The sequence below is a fragment of the Prionailurus viverrinus genome, chromosome D1, assembly GCF_022837055.1.
Source record: "Prionailurus viverrinus isolate Anna chromosome D1, UM_Priviv_1.0, whole genome shotgun sequence".
In the NCBI taxonomy this organism is placed as follows: Eukaryota; Metazoa; Chordata; class Mammalia; order Carnivora; family Felidae; genus Prionailurus; species Prionailurus viverrinus.
In genome coordinates, this window is record NC_062570.1 from 77,901,622 (window position 1) to 77,920,115 (window position 18,494).

Here is an 18,494-nt window from a genome sequence, read left to right on the forward strand (position 1 = left end):
CGCCGTTCTGATAAGGGTTTAAATGCCATATTCTGACTGTGATTCCAGGCAAGTATTTTACCCATCTAAATAAAGTAATGACTGCTTCCTAGGCTTCTCCAGTGATTAGATTAATACAAAGTCTCTGATAGAAAGCTGAACACAAGGGGTGCCTGGGTGGCTCAGTCGGTTAAGTGTCCAACTTTGGCCCAGGTCATGATCTCACGGTTCATGAGTTCGAGCCCTGTGTTGGGCTCTGTGCTGACAGCTCAGAGCCTGGAGCCTGCTTCAGATTCTGTGTCTCCCTCTCTCTCTGACCCTCCCCCATTCATGCTCTGTCTCTCTCTGTCTCAAAAATAAATAAACATTAAAAAAAATTAAAAAAAAAAAAGAAAGCCGAGCACAAATCTTGATATTGGTCTGTTAGAATGAAGAGTGGGTCACATTTCAACAGGTTCTCTGAATAATGTGACTAATAATATGACTTGAACCAGGGAATACAGAATTTAAAGAGAAACAGGAAGGCACATAATTTAACCTTGGTGTTTTATTTCTTAACAGAAATTCCTCGAACTTACCAGGAATATGAGAGCAGTCTTACCTTGAAAATGTTCCTGTTTCAGTTTGTAAATTTTTACTCATCCTGCTTCTACGTAGCTTTCTTTAAAGGGAAGTTCGTGGGCTATCCCGGAAAATACACATATTTGTTTAATGTGTGGAGAAGTGAAGAGGTAGGAATTCTCTTGAGAGGTTTGTGGCTTTAGTAACTCAATAATTAACTACATACTTTTTGTGTGTCCAGCACTAACTCAGATTTTATCAGGATTTAAGAGAAGTCTAAGACACCAACTCTCTCCAGAGAGTATTGGTCTCACAATCCTGTCATCTGATAGACTTTCCAATTCCTTTTGGGCAAGAAGTAATATTGTACCTATTGTTTAGTAGTAAATATGAGCTATAAAATGGGATAAGTATGTTTTATATTCCTGAAGATTTCCTGCAAAGGATGAATGATAGTGTTCCACAAGTATAGCAGAAATGGCTCCACCATGGGTTACAGAGTTAGACCAGTAGGTGGTTTCCATATGTGGTTGTGTATGTAAATCATGGGGAGAAAATAACAACTTCCAGCCCCAATCCAAATATAAAGATTCAGATGTAAATATATAAAGAATCTTCTAAGAGTAAGACCAGAAATCTGAATCTAATGCAGCTATCTCATAACTGGTTAATGAACATGCTTGAAACTGCTGAGCTAAGTATCTCTTTATACCCCTTTAATATCCATTCCCATTAAAATCTTTAGATTGTAGTCTTTTGGTTTGAGATTTTTTTTTTTTTTTGCAAAAGTCTATCTTTCATCATTCACTCTTTTTTCTTCTTGCCTCTGACTAGTGTGATCCTGGAGGCTGTCTAATAGAATTGACGACCCAGTTGACCATCATAATGACTGGGAAACAGATCTTTGGAAACATTAAAGAAGCCATTTATCCGTATGTATGACTTACAAGTTTTTCCTAAATAACCATAAGAGCTTTCTTCTGGAAGAAGATGGAATTCTTTGATTATCATGGTATCTTTGTTAGCAAATGCTTAAGTCAACAACAGCAACAACAACAAAAACTCACTTTTAATCAATAGTAATGCGTTTAGGTAACACAGGCTTTTAAATATGGATTTTTATTGCTTGAGTGAAGTTGAGGGAAATGTATTATCTCTCTCTCCTGTGGAGATTCCATTGGGAAATCTAAATGTTGTATCCTCTGTATATTATTCTGTATGTCACATATTATTTCTCAAGATTACTAAATGTTGAACTCTGTTAAAAATATCCATGTGAGGGGCACCTGAGTGGCTCAGTCAGTTAAGTGTCCCACTCTTGATTTTTGCTCAGGTCATGATTTCATGGTTCATGAGTTCAAGCCTTATGTCGGGCTCTCTCTCTTTTCCCTCCCTCCCCCCCCAAAATAAATAAATAAACTTTGTGACATGGACACACTTAGGCACAAAAATTGGTCATGAATGAAGTTTTAGTATATGAAGGAATTGCTCCCTAGTCCAAAAGCATAGCAATAATGAATACATTATCAAAAGAGAAAACCAGAATGACAGTTGATCTCAAATATAAGTTGAAAATTTCCATGGATAAAAAGAGAAAGAATCATAAGCCTGTAATCTTGCAGGTCTCCCAGTTAGGAAATGACAGTGCCAAGGTTAACACCTATAGTGTCAAGTGGACTAAAGTGCCCCACTTAGGACTAGGGATTGGCCAGTGTAACTGTACTTGATGTTAGGGATTGGGTTTATTCTCACTTCTTTATGAAAAAGTTGAAAACACCCTCCCCTTCTGCTCCTACTTCTCCCTACAGTTCTGTAGCACTACTGGGGTTCTATTTCATGTGCTGACAAAGGGAGAACATAGACTTATCTTTTCAAACAGTATTTGATGCACTGCATCCCAATTGCCCCAGGGAAATAACTCTAAGCTGCTCTTTTAAGTCCTAGCTGTAAACTGAGATCTGGAGGGCAGAATGGGGATAACCCCTAAACCAAACACAAGAGGAGAATAAATACAGAGAGGAAAAGAGACAGACACACAAGGAAGTAAAAGAAAAAAGTAAAATTAAACCTACAGAAACCAAAATTCCATAACTTATGATAAAATTTAATGCTACAGAGACTGCTAACAAAATCAAGTTTTAGAAAGTGAACTTACTCTAGCTAGAAGCTTCTGGTAAAGCCTAAAAGCATAAAAGGAAGTGATACTGTCATTTAGAAGGATCAGGAAAGAATTTAAATAAAAACATATAAATGAAACAAGAATAAATTGACAGTAAAAAGAATCAGTTATACATAAATGAAAAAAATTGTACTTTAAATAAAGAGTACAATAGGTGACATCAATTGCAGACTGGACACAATTGAAGAGTGAATTAATGAATTGGAAAATAGTACTGAGACACTCCCACGTTATACAAATGGCAATAGAGTGGCAATGAAATTAAAAAAATAAAGTGACAGGAGACTATATTAGGAGGCTTCCACATCAACTTAGTAGCAGTTCCAGAAAAAAGAGAATGGGTAAATGGTGGGAGAGAAAAATTCTTTGACTAGGTAATTGCTGATAATTTTCCAAAACTGAAGGAAAACATGAGTTTCAGAAATGAAAACAAATTTGGAGTATGAAGTAAGATAAATAAAATTAAATTCACACCCAGATATGCTATGGTGAAACTCAAGAACATAAGAGGTAAACAATCTTAAAATCTTCCAGAAGAAAAAAGAGTATCATCTACACTGACAACAGATTTTTTACTCATAGCACTGGATACAGAGGACGGTAGAGTCGTTTCAAGATTTGGAGTAAAATTAATGCACACCTTAGATTTCTAGAAACAGTTTAACTGTTTTATCAAGTGCAAGTGAAATAAAGACACTTTTAGACATAAAAACAAGAATTTACATTTATAGACCCTCAATGGAAGAACTACTGAAAGGTGTAGTTGAGCAAGAAAAGAGCACAAAATCAAAGTATGGGAAGCAATAATCATCGATCAGTACAGAAAGAGTAAGCACCAAAATAAAATGAAACAACTGGTACAAATTTTTAAAATGTATGGGATTTATATGCCGAAAACTACAGATCCTGGTGGAAAAAAAATTATTTGGGGAGAAATGTGCTCACAGATTGGAAGACTCAAATTAGTAATGACGCCAGTTATCCCCAAATTGATATATAGATTTGTTATTCCAATCAAAATATCAGCAGAATTTCTATAGTTATAGACAAGCAGATTCTAAAATTGATATAGAGGGCAAAGGAACTAAAACAGGCCAAACAATTCTGATAAAAAATAAAGTTGGAAGAATTGCACCACTCAATTTTAAGGCTTATTATGAAACTATATTAATCAAGATGGTGAGATTGGTCAAGGAATGCATGTATGGATCAGTGGAACTGAGTAGAGATTGCAGAAATAAATCCATGCAAATGTAGCCATTTAATTTTTGACAAAGGTGCAAAAGCAGTTCATTGAAGAAGGCTGCTGGAACAATGTAGACCTCACACCTCATTTAAAAATAAAAAAGATATTGTCGTATCTTTATCCCTTTATCAGATAAGCCATATGCATATCCTCTCCTATTCAGTAGGTTGTCTTTTGGTTTGTTAGTTGTTTCCTTTGCTGTGACTTTCCCTTATTCAGGATGATGTTCACCCCAGGATTTTGGTAGATGCTTTTGATCCAATTGAAGTAATTTCCTTCTTTTCCTACTTTTCTGTCATATAGAGGTTTTAATAGGTGCTTGAAATGTATCAAATGAATTTTTCTGCATTTGTCAACGTGATTTTATCTTTTTCTACTTAAATCTGCTAATGTGACTTATTACATTGACTGATTTTCTAACAAAGAGCCGTTTTGTTCCTTAAAGTAATCTAACATCATAATATATTATTTTGTAAATAATAAGGAATTTAGTTAGGCAATATATTGTTTGGGATTATTGCATTTATTTTCACATATTAGATAAGCCTCTTTGTTTCCTTTGTCATATATTTTCTCTTGTAACCAACTTCTCATTTCCTTGAGCATTCTTCATGACAACATAAAGGTTAATAAATTAAATAGAAAAAAAAGAGGTGCTATGGTGACCCTCTTGTCCACATGCTCTTTAACAGAACTGTCTCTGAGTAAATATATTTTCATAGGGGAGAGTCAGGGTTGTCTTATTTTCTTCATCACCCCAATAAAGAACTTTGACCGCAGCATGTGTTATGAAAAGAACTCTAGATTTTTATTTCAACTTTAGCTATAGTCATCTCTCCTTGCTCTGTGATCTTAAGTTACCTACCCTGTCTTACTGCCAATTTCTAGATCTAACCCCCTTATTCTCTGACCCCTTACTTTTAAATTCTAATCATGTATTTACTTTTATCACTTCAACAGTATGGTTCTGAATTGGTGGAGACGTCGAAAAGCTCGGACCAATTCCGAAAAGCTATACAGTCGATGGGAGCAGGATCATGACCTTGAAACTTTTGGATCTCTTGGGCTGTTCTATGAGTACTTAGAAACAGGTAATTTTTAACCACTGTCTTGAAACATAGAGTCAGGTTGAGTAGAGTAAGTGTTTTTCCAGCTCTATATTTCTTCCTGCCTTGCACATTGGTAGGTGTCCAATAAATTATTGGATGGTAGGTTAAAAGACACATGGATGGATATGGAAAAGATTGGTTCGGTATTTATATCCTTACCAAATAGAATGCAGAATGAAGTTTAATTTCAAAACACCAATGGTAGAGATGTTTTTCCTATCAATTGAACATTAAGATTGTCGAACCACATAAAGTATGGATTACTTTTAAATTCCTATCTCAGATTAGCTTGCATGGCTGTCCTGTTTGCCACACTGACAGCCCAAAGAGAGAATAAGTTGAAAGATGTTTCCAGAGTCTGACATACATTTAGGTAAGTTCTTTATTTCAGGCTGAAAAGAAGCAGACTAAAAACAGTTGTGCAAGGGAAGCTCACAGTGAATACAAGAATGCATAAAAATGCTAAGGATTGAACGGAGAAGAGATTTTGAGGTGAAATTTTAGGAAGGATGATTGCTGAGGACTACTTATAAAGTCTACTTGAGTGTTTCCCCTCTTTTTTTTAAATATATGAAATTTATTGTCAAATTGGTTTCCATACAACACCCAGTGTTCATCCCAACAGGTGCCCTCCTCAATACCCCTCACCCACCCTCCCCTCCCTTCCACCTCCCATCAGCCCTCGGTTTGTTCTCAGTTTTTAAGAGTCTCTTATGCTTTGGCTCTCTCCCACTCTAACCTCTGAGTGTTTCCTCTCAAGTTACCCTCCCTGCTTCTCTGGTGGAATAATATTCTTCACTTACTCTCTAATCCCATAATGATAGAATGAAAAAATGACCTGAAATTGTTATTGATTCTCCACTGTGATACATACACATGATACCTGGATTGAAATAGGTAAATTTAAGACAAATTGAGAGAAGTATGTTTCATATAGATGACTGTAAAATTGGGCAGTCCTTGGTTTAGGGGTGATGAGGCTGTAATTTTTAATTAAATTTGTAAGTATCAAATGCATTTGTGCATAGATGCGTTAGGGATTATCACTGAAATTTTTAAAAAATGAAATCAAGTTGTCATAAGAAAATTAACTACCATTTATTGAGACACAGCTAAGAGTTAGTTTATTCTGGTTGTTTAATGAACATTATCCCTAATCTTGAAACGTTCTGCAGAGGAGTCATTATTCACTGCATTTTGTTTTAGAGGATACTGAAATTTGGATAGGTTAATTTGTGTTATGGGCTGAAAGATTTTAGGTAAAAACCTGGGATTTGAACCCAGAAAATTCAAGCTGTTTCTACATAACACTTCCTCTGAATTTTCTGTCTCTTAGTTCAGTAGAGGTGTTCAGTAGATTTAGTAAATGGCAAGACTGATTATTTTGAGAATTTTTTGTGAGAAAAGTTGAAATTCAGAAACACTTGGGATTCATCTAAAAATAGAGGACTCGTGGAAGAGTCTTTTTTTTTTCCCTTTAGTGGAAAGCCATTCCTGTTCTCTTACTACATTTTTCACTCACGGGAAGCCCAAACTGCCAGTTGAATGGATTCTTGTACCTTAATCGTTGTTGGAAGCAAACAAAAATAGGAAGAGAAGCTAACTTACATAGATGCTAAGTCTTAATGAGAAAAGAGAATAAAATTTATTTAGAAAGATGTCAAGATAGTATAGAGGATCAGGACCTTAACCAACCTTAAATAATGTATTCATTCATAAGGCTTATTATAGTTGAGTATGTTTATATACCCAACACATGCTGGCTCTTGGAAGCGTATAAATGAATCAGTCCTTATCCCTGATCTCACAGATTTAGCAAGATAGAAAAACTTGATTACCCCACTAATGTGCCAATACCAGTGTAAAGGCTGGGCCAGCATAGGCATAAACATAGCCCAAAATAAAAGGCTATGTTTAAAAAGAATAAAGAGAATCTCTTATCTGACAAGAGGAGATGCTTTCTTCAGAGAAGCAGATGTCAAAAGAAACAGCCAGGACAGAACTGAGTTGTACATGCTCAGTTTCTCCTTTCTCTTCTAGTAAGCAAACAAGTCACTAGGCTTCCAATGAGGGGGAAGGAGTGGGCAGATGGAAAGAGGCCTGGAGGGTTTTGCTGGTGTAGATCCTTCTAAAACGAGGGAGTTGGAGGCATTGGGCAGAATGTTCCCCTTTTTCTCTTTCATAATAATGACTTCACTATTTTTTTTTTCCCTACAGTTATCCAATTTGGATTTGTCACATTATTTGTGGCCTCTTTTCCTTTGGCTCCTCTTCTTGCTCTCTTGAATAATATTATAGAGATCCGAGTAGATGCCTGGAAACTTACAACTCAGTACAGGAGACCGGTAGCTGCTAAAGCTCATAGCATAGGTGTTTGGCAAGACATTCTTTATGGAATGGCTGTCCTTTCTGTTGCAACTAATGTAAGTGGACCCATTTTGGTTGGACGGCTTCGTATTTTATTTCGTTTTCTTGGGGTTGGGGAGATGTGAATGATGCTTAACTCAATATTTATTTATGTTGTTTTCATCATGGTGACAGTCCATAATGATAAACCATCCCTACACTTTTATGCACTGAACAACATAGAGAAATTTATGACATGCAAACTCTTAGAAATACAAAGAAAATTGTAAAACCACTGTCCTTAAAATACCATGATATAGTTTCATAGCATGTGACAGAGTAGACAGAAAATATGTAATGGTATAAAAGATTTGAATAACACAATTAAAGCTTAATTATACAAGGAGTTGTATACTACAAATAGAGAATATAAAACATTAATGTGTTTTGCTTATGGAGCACTTATTAAAAAATGATAATGAGGGGCTCCTGTGTGGCCCAGTCGGTTGTTTCCAACTTCAGCTCAGGTCATGATCTCACGGTTCGCAAGTTCAAGCCCTGCATGGGGCTCTGTGCTGACAGCTCAGAGCCTGGAGCCTAATTCATATTCTGTTTCCTTCTCTCTCTGCCCTTCCCCCGCTCGTACTCTGTCTCTCAAAAATAAATAAACATTAAAAACATTTTTTTAATGATAATGAAACTAAATTCTCCAAAGCAGAAATTTTATAACACTTATTTGTATATAATAATGTTATAAAAATTGAAGTCGATAATAAAGATAATTTTTAAAAAATCTAACTACCTAACGTTCACATTCCCAAGTAAGCTTTATTGTATAAAATGGAAGCCAAATTCAAATTATAGAGAGCTTAATTAAAATGAAACCCTATAGGAATTAGCTAAAACTATAGTTACAGAAAAATTCATAGCAATAAATGCTTTTGTTATTTTTTTAAGTTTATTTTGAGAGAGAGAGATTAAAAGAATATGGGTGTGAGCAGGGGAGGGGCAGAGAGAGATTGGAAGAAAGAGAGAATCCCAAGCAGACTCAGTGCTGTCAGTGTGCAGCCCAATGTCAGGCTCAATCTCTTGAACCATGAGACCATGACCTGAGCCAAAGTCAAGAGTCAGACACTTAACTGCCTGAGCCACCCAGGTACCCCTGAATGCTTTTATTATTAAAAAAGAAGACTTGATGGGGCGCCTGGGTGGCTCAGTCGGTTGGGCGTCCGACTTCGGCTCAGGTCACAATCTCGCGGTATGTGAGTTTGAGCCCCGCGTCGGACTCTGTGCTGACTGCTCAGAGCCTGGAGCTTGTTTCAGATTCTGTGTCTCCCTCTCTCTCTGACCCTCCCCCGTTCATGCTCTGTCTCTCTCTGTCGCAAAAATAAATAAATAAATAAATTAATTAATTAATTAATTTAAAAAAAAAAGAAGACTTGAAAGCATAAGCTGAGCACATAATTTCAGAAACTAAAGAAAAACATAAAACTAATCAACAAAAAATAATAGGAAAGAGTTTATAGAGATGCAATCAGAAATAATCAAAATAGAAAATAAATTTAAAAAGCAATATAATTCCTATGTGAATCAAGAGCTGCTTCATTGAAAAGACATAAAACTCTGACAATCTCAAACAAGAAAAAAGTTATAAGATACAGGTAAGAAAATTGTGAAATGGTTATATATGTGCCTTTATTCAAATAAATTATAAAATCTATTTGAAATTGTCACCTTTTTAGAAAATAAAAACTGCCAAAGTTTATTCAGTAAGTGGTAGAAAACCTGAATGCACCAGTAGCTATAGAAGTAATATTAAAAGTTTTTAGGGGCACCTGGGTGGCTCAGTTGACAGACTTGGGCTCAGGTCATGATCTCTTGGTTCATGAATTCGAGCCCCACATCAGGCTCTGTGCTGACAGCTCAGAGCCTGGAGCCTGCTTCAGATTCTGTGTCTCCTCTCTCTTTGCCCTCCACTTGTGCTTTGTCTCTCTCTCTCTCTCTGTCTCTCTCTCTCTCTCAAAAATAAATAAACATAAGTAACTAGCTAACTAACTAACTAACTAAAGTTTTTTTAAGCATCTACACTAACAATGTAGATGGCAGAGCCAGATGGTTTTAAATGGACTTACCTAACCTAAAAGAAACAGGAATTCCAGAGCTTAGGTAAGAATGGGAAAATACCATTCCTATAGAATTAAATACTAAGATTAATTACACTGAACTTTGGGCAATTTACCATCACATGGTCTTCTATCTCTCCTTTGCTTCCCACCAGCCACCAATAGTGCACACATGTGTGCAAACTCACACCGATGCAGGCACACACACTGTCCTAGCTTACAGAGTTGATTCAGCCAAATGAATTTGGTTAGGGACAGTAGAACTATGCTGTGAAATAAATGGAAGAAATAACAAGGCATTGTGGAAAGAGCATGGTTTTTGGAGCTAGATGCATTTAGGTTCACTTTTCACCTTAACCACTTTCTAGCTGTGAAATCTTGGAATACTAATCATATGCTTTAAAAGGCCTATTTCAGGGGCGCCTGGGTGGCGCAGTCAGTTAAGCGTCCGACTTCAGCCAGGTCACGATCTCACGGTCTGTGAGTTCGAGCCCCGCGTCAGGCTCTGGGCTGATGGCTTGGAGCCTGGAGCCTGTTTCCGATTCTGTGTCTCCCTCTCTCTCTGCCCCTCCCCCGTTCATGCTCTGTCTCTCTCTGTCCAAAAAATAAATAAACGTTGAAAAAAAAAAAAAAAAAAAAAAAGGCCTATTTCATGTTTTAGGCCAAAGACTCATTTATTAACATGATTTGTAATGGCATTTTAATCATTTGTATCCATATAGAACTGAGACATATGCAAATCAGATATTCTTAAAATGAAATTGTTAGCTCAAAATCTCCCTCTTACTTTGTTCTTTAGGCTTTTATTGTTGCATTTACCTCGGACATCATTCCCCGTTTAGTTTACTACTATGCCTACTCAAAGGATGCCACTGCACCCATGAAAGGATATGTCAATGACAGCCTGTCAACATTCCTGATAGCTGATTTTCCAAACCACACTGCACCTTGGGAGAAACGAGACTTCACCACTTGCAGGTTCCTTCTTACGTTCTTAGCTTTTAATTTTGCTTTTTAAATGTATTTTTTAAATTCTCCATTTTCTTCCTGTCTTACAATGTGAAGGATTTATTTGGGGCAATAAAAATCCTGGGTAAAGTGCGTCAATTTTGGAATTCACTCATCATATGAATCTGGTTTGGAAAAGTAGAATGTCCAAAAGTAAAAGAATATCATGGGTAAAGATATCAATTTTGAATTGTTTCTTATTTTTTAAATTTATTGGAAAGACTTCTGACCAACAAATACATCTTGGTCCCAAAATGTAGTATCTATAGATCATACAGCATGATCATATTATATATGCATTTAACCTACTTGAATTTAACTATGTGTCCTTAAAAAGAGAGTGAGAAAGGGAGAAATAATATAAGTTCACCATCCATCCCACTTTAAGGGTTTCTTCCGTGTAGGAAGCATGAAATTAGATTTGTGAATGTATTTCCACATTCAGTGTCTCATGTACTGTGAGGGTCTTTTTACCCTATGAATTAAAGATTATATATAATAAATATATATGACATAAATGTATGTATATATAAATATATACATATGTATACATATGTATATATACGTATATACATATGTATACATATATACATATATATGTATATATATAACGTATACATATATATGTATATAATATAATATATATATACATATATATATGTATAATATAATATATACATATATATATACATATAATACATACATATATACGTATACATACACACACGCACGCACACACACACACCCCACTTAACTAAAACCTTAAGCCAGCTACTTCATCTGGGATTCCAACAAAGAAACAGCAAAATGTTGATAGAACAGTAGACAAAACCATTGTTATATTTTAGATTTGCATATAGAGGAATCATAGTATACTGTTTAAGAGCATAGATGTGGGTCAGTTTTCTTGATTTCATCACTTCCTAGTTGGACTAAATCTTTGAAGAACATCAATCTCTAGCAACTTTGTAGAAAACAATGAGCCCCAAGGTTGAGCACTAAAAAAGTCCAGAAAAATAGTAAGAAAAACAAAAACAATGCAGTGTCAAATAAGCCAAAAGAAAATAGAGTTTCAAAAAATAGAAATGGTCAACAATGTCAAGTCCTACCGTCTAAAGATCAAAAAAGATGAGGATTAGCGTGTTTCTTCAGTTTAAGGATAGGAGACAATGCATTTCAGGGAAGTGGTGCATAGAACTGCATTAAAGAGCAGGAAGAGGGGGAACAGAGACAGCATCATTTTGGTAACTCTTTTGAGAAATTTGACTTTGAAAGTCAGGTGAGAAGCTTCACTTGTGTCTTCTGCTATACCAAACTAGATACAAGTAACATGTGGCCATGATTTTTATCTGTGCTAAAAAGAAACATTTCATAACAGGAGTTATCTTCCTATGACTCGACTTTTGTAGTCAATTAAAAATGTCTCTTAAGAGAAATAGTAAGAATTTATGCTAGGTCTCTATTGGAAATCATACCTAATTTTTTTGGCATTTACTTCTGTTTTTCAGGTACAGGGATTACAGATATCCACCTGATCATGACCAGAAATATTTTCATAATATGCAGTACTGGCACGTCCTTGCTGCCAAGATGACTTTCATCATTGTTATGGAAGTAAGCCTTTCTTAACTTGCATTCCAGCTAGTCTGTCTTCTGCCTTCAGGTTTCTAAAGGTGTCTGCTCAGCAAAAAATTATCTCAGGAAATTATTTTGAAGGAAGTATTTGTTGTCCTAAAAAGCAACTTAGGGATATTTTCAGTACAATGGGTTGCCCTATTATTCACCTACTATTGTTGAAGATATCAAGGTGACATAAAAGAAAAAAAGAAAAAATGTGGCCTCTTCTTTCAAGGTCGATAAAAGGACAGAGAACTCATTGATGTTACTGAGTATCTATTATATAGTGATTCCAGACACTATAATAATAACCCTGTAAGTTAGACTTTATTAGTGACTCTTGAGAAATAAATCTGAGACTCAGCAGAATTAGCAGTGGTTTTAAAGATAATCAGCTAATATTGGAGCTGAGTTTCATTGCCAGCTATATCACTGCCAAGCATCTGCTCTGTCCACTGTATTATGTTTCCCCCTTTGTGGATTATCCATTCTTGTTATGGATATAAGGCATGCATTCAAAGAGAACAAATACAGAGGGGGGATTTGGGTAAATTATATATTGAGTGTTCTACATCATAAGATATGAAGGCCAATAAGGGAGAGAAATAAAGGTGAGGCACTTTTTCACTCTGCTGTGAAATCTAATAATACACAAGTCTAATGCAAGCAGACACAGATTCTACATGACAAAAAAGAGAGCAGTCTTATGTGTATCCCTCCCCATGTTTTTCTTCTCTTTCTCTCAGTTCTTTATGACTTTATCACTGTTTAATTCCCATATTTTACATCATCAGTTTAGCTCACCATTCAGTCTGGTCATTTGCACCAGGATTTTTTTTCATTGAGTTTTGTTTATTTATTATTCTTATTAATGTTTTTAATCATCCAGCTCTGATGACCAGTTTTTAATCTGGTGAGCTCTGACTCACCATCATCCTGGGACTTCTTTTCACCTTCTCTTGTATTGAATGCTATATGCTACATTATCTGCAGTCTATGTTTCTCCCATTCTTGGTTTACTAGCTTATTTAGGTGAAGTACATTTTTCAGTAATTTTCTGAGGAAAATTATGAGTGGTCAATTTTTGAGACCTTGAATATTGAAAATTTCTTTTCTTTCCACACAGATGACTAAGTGGTATAGAATTCAAGACTGAAAGTTATTTCCCTGAAAAATTTTCAACCAACTTTATTTAGGTATTCCTGACACTTTTTAAAAAATTTATTTATTATTTGAGAAAGAGAAAGAGAGAGCACGCATGTATGGGAGGTGCAGAGAAAGAGGGAGAGAGAGAATCCCAAGCAGGCTGTGCTCTCACAACATGAAGCCTGACGTGGGGCTCTATCTCATGACCATGATTGTGACTGAGCCAAAACCAAGAGGTGGCTGCTTAACCAACTGAGCCACCCAGGCACCCCAGGTATTCTTGACATTTTTGGAGACATTGCACCATTTTCTGTCAGTTTCAATGTCAGCATTCCAATTCCCCAGTCTTTGTTTCTGATCTTTTATTAAATCAATAAGCTTTAAGGATTCTCCCACTAGTCCTCTTCTATGAAACATTACAAGACAGCTTCTTGTTATTGGACAGTATTCATTTTTTTGGACACTTTGCTGGACTCTATAAATCTGAAAACATACCCTTCAGGGTGAGAAAATTTGCTTGTATGTATTATTATTATTTTTTATTCTTTCTTTCTTTTCTCTTTTCTGTCTTTCTGGAACTTCTGTTACTCAGGTGTTATGCTTTCTGTTTTGAAATTCTTATTATTTCTCTCCTATAAGTAGTTGGTCTCCTATTTTTTGTCTTTTTGTTCTGTTCTTTTGTTCCTTCATTATTTCTGTTGCCTCTTAGTTCCCATTTGTCTGTTTCAAACTTTTTCTTTTACATTAGAGACTTTCTTACATAATGGGTGATTCTTGCCAACCTGCTCATACTTAAGAGTGAATAAATGAAAGCTGATTATAAAAGCTTTGTGTGCATACAAGAAGAATGTCACTTGGTGGGTTTCACTATATAGGGTGACGAGTTAGGGAGGGGGACCTTTTCATTTGAAGCCTACAAAATTTTGATATCTACCATTCTAATTTCACAGACTGGTTACCCTCCCCAAAGAAAAATCCTCTGAACTCTTTTCTGTTGAGCTATTTTATGGCTACCTGTATTCTGAGAGCTGAGCAAGACAGAAGACTAGGGATCTTAGGATTCACTGAATTTCACTTAGTTGCCCTGTTTTCAGAATGCTGCCACTTCTCCATTCTCTGGTGTCTCTGGTGCTCCTGAGTTCACAGCTTTCTGTTTTGATTTCTATAGAAAGCAAATTACTCAACTGCTGCCAGGGTGAGGTTGGAGAGAAGTAGTACCTGGGTGAAGGTGGGAGAGAGGTCCTGAAAATTCACCTGCTCCTCCTTATACCAAATTTTGGCTAATCCTCTTGTTTTCAACTCCACCCACATGCATGCTTTCCAAGTCCATAAGACCATCTTTCCTGATATTTATTGAAGATCTAAAATAAAGTTGGCTTTTGTCTTCTTGGTTTTTACCATCACCATATCACCAATTGCAAGTTTAAGCGCCAGCTTTCTTCCATCTCTGGAATCTGTTCCTACTGTTTCCTCCTTTTTTTTTTTTTTTTTTTTGTCTTTGTGAGTTACACCATTTTTCAAAATTCCTTTACAAATATGTATTGGGTTTTCAGGAGTGAGCATAGAAAAAAGTATATTCAATAACCATGATCAACTTAAATGTCTATAAATTACACATTTTAGTATATATTCATTTGCTTAAGGTTTGTCGTTCTGGGACAACGACCGTATCTTTTGCCTTTTCCTCATACTTCTGTGTTGAGCACAGTTTATTGAATGATTAAAGTGGTTTGTAAGAACTTCCTGCTGAACATTTGACAATTCTAATGTCCTTGATTTTCTTTTATTTTTCCTCCAGCACGTTGTGTTTTTAGTTAAATTTTTGTTGGCCTGGATGATTCCTGATGTTCCAAAAGATGTTCTGGAGAGAATCAAGAGAGAAAAGTTAATGACTATCAAGATTCTCCATGACTTTGAGCTTAACAAATTAAAAGAGAACTTGAGAGCTAATTCAAGTGAACTTGCCAAAGAAGTCCTGATTCAGGAAAACAAAACACAACTGGCTAAATCAACAGTCTAATCAACATAATGAACAAGCCACTGGTTGCCTGTTAGGCTTCACAATTTTCCGTGGGTTTTCAGGCCAGAGGCCAAAAGCCACATGTCAGTTTCACCCTGCCTCCTCCTCTTCCTTCTTCTTTTTTAACTGAGAGTTTTCTGTACCCTTTTACAGAGGCCAACTTTGTGAGGTTGGAAGAATACCACTTGTCTACTTCATTGACTGAGCCCTCTGCAGATATTGTTTTCTGGAGTTCTAGAAATGATTGTTAAGAGTGCATATCAAATCAGAATAGTGGAAAATCATGGGATGTTGCAGTTTAGAATTAAACACTGGACTTGGGCTATCCCATCATGTTCCAGTGCATCTGCACATTTTCATGGTCTCCTATTGGGTTGTTTTATAACTTCTTCCCATCAAGAAAAATGTTGGGACATGGAGAAAAGAAGTGAAGAGGCCTACCGAGCCATCTATATCCTGCCATCTTCGACCATGTGAATGAAACCCTCAAATTAAACGACTTAAGAAAACTCACTTATTAAATGCGTTGAGTAAATATCATGGCAGGGATTTGTTCTTGAAATCATCCTGAATAAGGTAAACTTCCATCAGAATCCCAGATAGCCCTTCCAGGTCAATGCAGAATTGATTTTTCAAGAGACTGGACATTTGGGTTTCAACAAAAGTCTAACATCTCAGTTCTTTAAAGATGACATTTTGGTAACAGCAATTTCAAGTGTGGATTGTTATCTGGAAAACAGCATTAAGTTGTTAGGTTGCTTCAGTTCTTCAAGTAAATGAAAGATATTGTAGAGAAGTAAATGTGTCTTCTTACCAGTTAACAAACACAAGACAATGAATATTGATTAATCTGTTGAGCTTAATCTATAAAAAATCGTTGAATTTTTAAAAATCATTTTTCTTCTACAATGTGTATTTTGCATCATGAAACCTGTTTGAGCATTAGCTCTTTGTATAAGTTAGGTACAAGTTGCTTATGCAATTTGATCTCTCTGTTTAAAGCGATCTCAAGTCTTTTAATGGGTTTACACTGTTTTCTATTGATGCATTCATTGCTCCATAGAGTGCTCAGTGCCTTGTCCCTATGCCTTTGACACACAAGAAGTGGTTGTGCTGTTCATCTGATGTGATGTAACGTCTCAAATGTTAGCTTCTTTTAGAGAAATTGTCAATTTAACATTATTCACGGAGTTTAACACCAAAAGATCAACCAAGGAAGAAGGGGGTGATGGATTTGATAGCTAAGTGAGAAAAAATTAATTGAATGATTTCTCTCATATGTAGGCCTATGGCACATGTACACCTGTTCTTCTTTCTCTTAAAAATACTTCATCCATATTTTTAACATTATAGAGTGAGAGATACAGTTCAGTTATATACTATTTGCGCCCGTAGCTTCAAATTACACTTCAGTTCCAAAAAAATGGTGTTTTTTTAAATTGTATACAAAAGGAGAAACTTTATCACAAGATTTTTTTAGGTAGTATTTCATTATTTGATCCTAATACATTTTTGTAGAATTGCCAATATTAAGTATATGGCAGGTGGTATTAACTGGTGTTCAGTACTAAGCATTTAGAAATGAGGATTATGAGTTTTATAAAACCATGAGACAGTTACCCCAATATTGACAGTAATGATTTGGCATCCACTGGGTATATTTTATAAAAAACATTTTTGTGTAATTTAAAATGATCTCATTATTGAAAAAAGGATTTCATATGAAGAGGAGACCTATTTTTTGCTTGAGAACACCAGTTAATGTTACTACGAAATAAGCCCCAGATGCAGTATCTTTGGCTTGTGAAATCAAACTCTTTGTTACTACAGTGTTGTCCCTTGTGCACAGCTCATACATATTGCTTTCTTCCAGGTGCTAATAAAAATAAGGAAGAGTGTGGAAATTGGCTTCTTGGATATAAGTTTTAGTTTGTATGGCTTAACAGTATTTATAGATCTAGAGTGTTAAATAAAGACAAATCAAACTCGTAAAATTATCTGTACACTGCAATCTTAAAACAAAATCAACTCAAGTGTCAGGTTTCTAGAATGTATGGAGAAACTAGCAAGAGAGGAAATCATTTGAAGACAAGTGAATAGTTCCAATGATTGGTAGAATCATTGTGTTTTTAATGGAGGGCTGAATTTAGAGACTACCAAGTGTAGGTTGAGATTTATCAGCATGGCTGATGTTTTTATCATCCAGTCAAACCCAAACTTTCTTTTTTTCCAGAAATGTTCCAGGAAACACTTGAGATTTTATTTGAAATAATTTTAAGTGCAAAAGCCAAAAAAATTACATAACTCTTTTCAAATGTCATCTCTAATCCTTGCCTTCATCAGTTTTTCTTTGCACACAAGAAGCAAAATCCACCTCAAAACATTTATTTTAGAGGAATCCATCAAGAAGGGAGTATCTTAATTAAATGGGCTGCTGTCTTATCTTTGTTGCATCTCATGATTTCTCTTGGCTTTAACATTCTTCTCTCAGCTAAGCCATTAAGCAGCTTATCAAGGAGAAGATGCAAAGAAGATGATAATGAAGAGGAAGGACAGAGGAAGAAGGAGATAAAATAGTGTTCTCTCCTTATGAAGCTGTGCATGCTTCCATGGGGAGAGGCGCAGTGAGGCAGCATGGTGCAGCTGTGGGTAGTGAGAGGAATGTCTCTCCTAAGCCATCTCAGTGAGGATGAGAGAAAAGCCAAAGAAGTTTCAAGCTGAAAACTACTAGGTGTCAAGAGTAAAACTTGGATTCCAAAGTGCCTGTGTAGCATCAGCTGCTATGGGTAGCCCTGGATCTCTGTTGATGGACTCCAGTTGAGGGTGAGGAGTTTGTATCACTCATTCAACAGGGGAGTCTGTTTTGAAAGAACCTCTCTATAATATTTGTTTTTAATTAGCAATAGTTATTATGTTATCAAAGAATGTTAATAGGGAACAGAGCATTGCCAGAGTACCATTGACTAGACTTTGAAGTCTGCCACCGTCATTGACTATAACTATTATGTTATTCATTTTTTGGACAGATTTTTACTCTTCTGCTTTATGTATGATAATTCAGGTATGTCAGCTATTCCAGCATTATGTAAAAATTCATGGGAATATTAAAAAGAATAGCAAAAATTCATAAGAATATTAAAAAGAATAGCATAGATCAAAG

At 35.8% G+C, this 18,494-nt stretch overlaps 1 protein-coding gene across 2 annotated transcripts in view; it reads left to right on the forward strand.

The window, feature by feature from the left end:
* ANO5 (anoctamin 5) overlaps positions 1-17,212 on the forward strand; it is an 89,898-nt gene extending 72,686 nt beyond the window's left edge. For both annotated transcript variants that reach the window (XM_047878391.1, XM_047878392.1), the window contains exons 15-21: positions 541-710; positions 1,375-1,472; positions 4,926-5,056; positions 7,292-7,497; positions 10,343-10,521; positions 12,060-12,165; positions 15,113-17,212. In XM_047878391.1, the coding sequence (XP_047734347.1) occupies positions 541-710; positions 1,375-1,472; positions 4,926-5,056; positions 7,292-7,497; positions 10,343-10,521; positions 12,060-12,165; positions 15,113-15,334 (1,112 nt within the window). In that variant the 3' untranslated portion in view covers positions 15,335-17,212. The remainder of the gene's footprint in view (positions 1-540; positions 711-1,374; positions 1,473-4,925; positions 5,057-7,291; positions 7,498-10,342; positions 10,522-12,059; positions 12,166-15,112) is intronic.
* Positions 17,213-18,494: the final 1,282 nt, after the last annotated feature.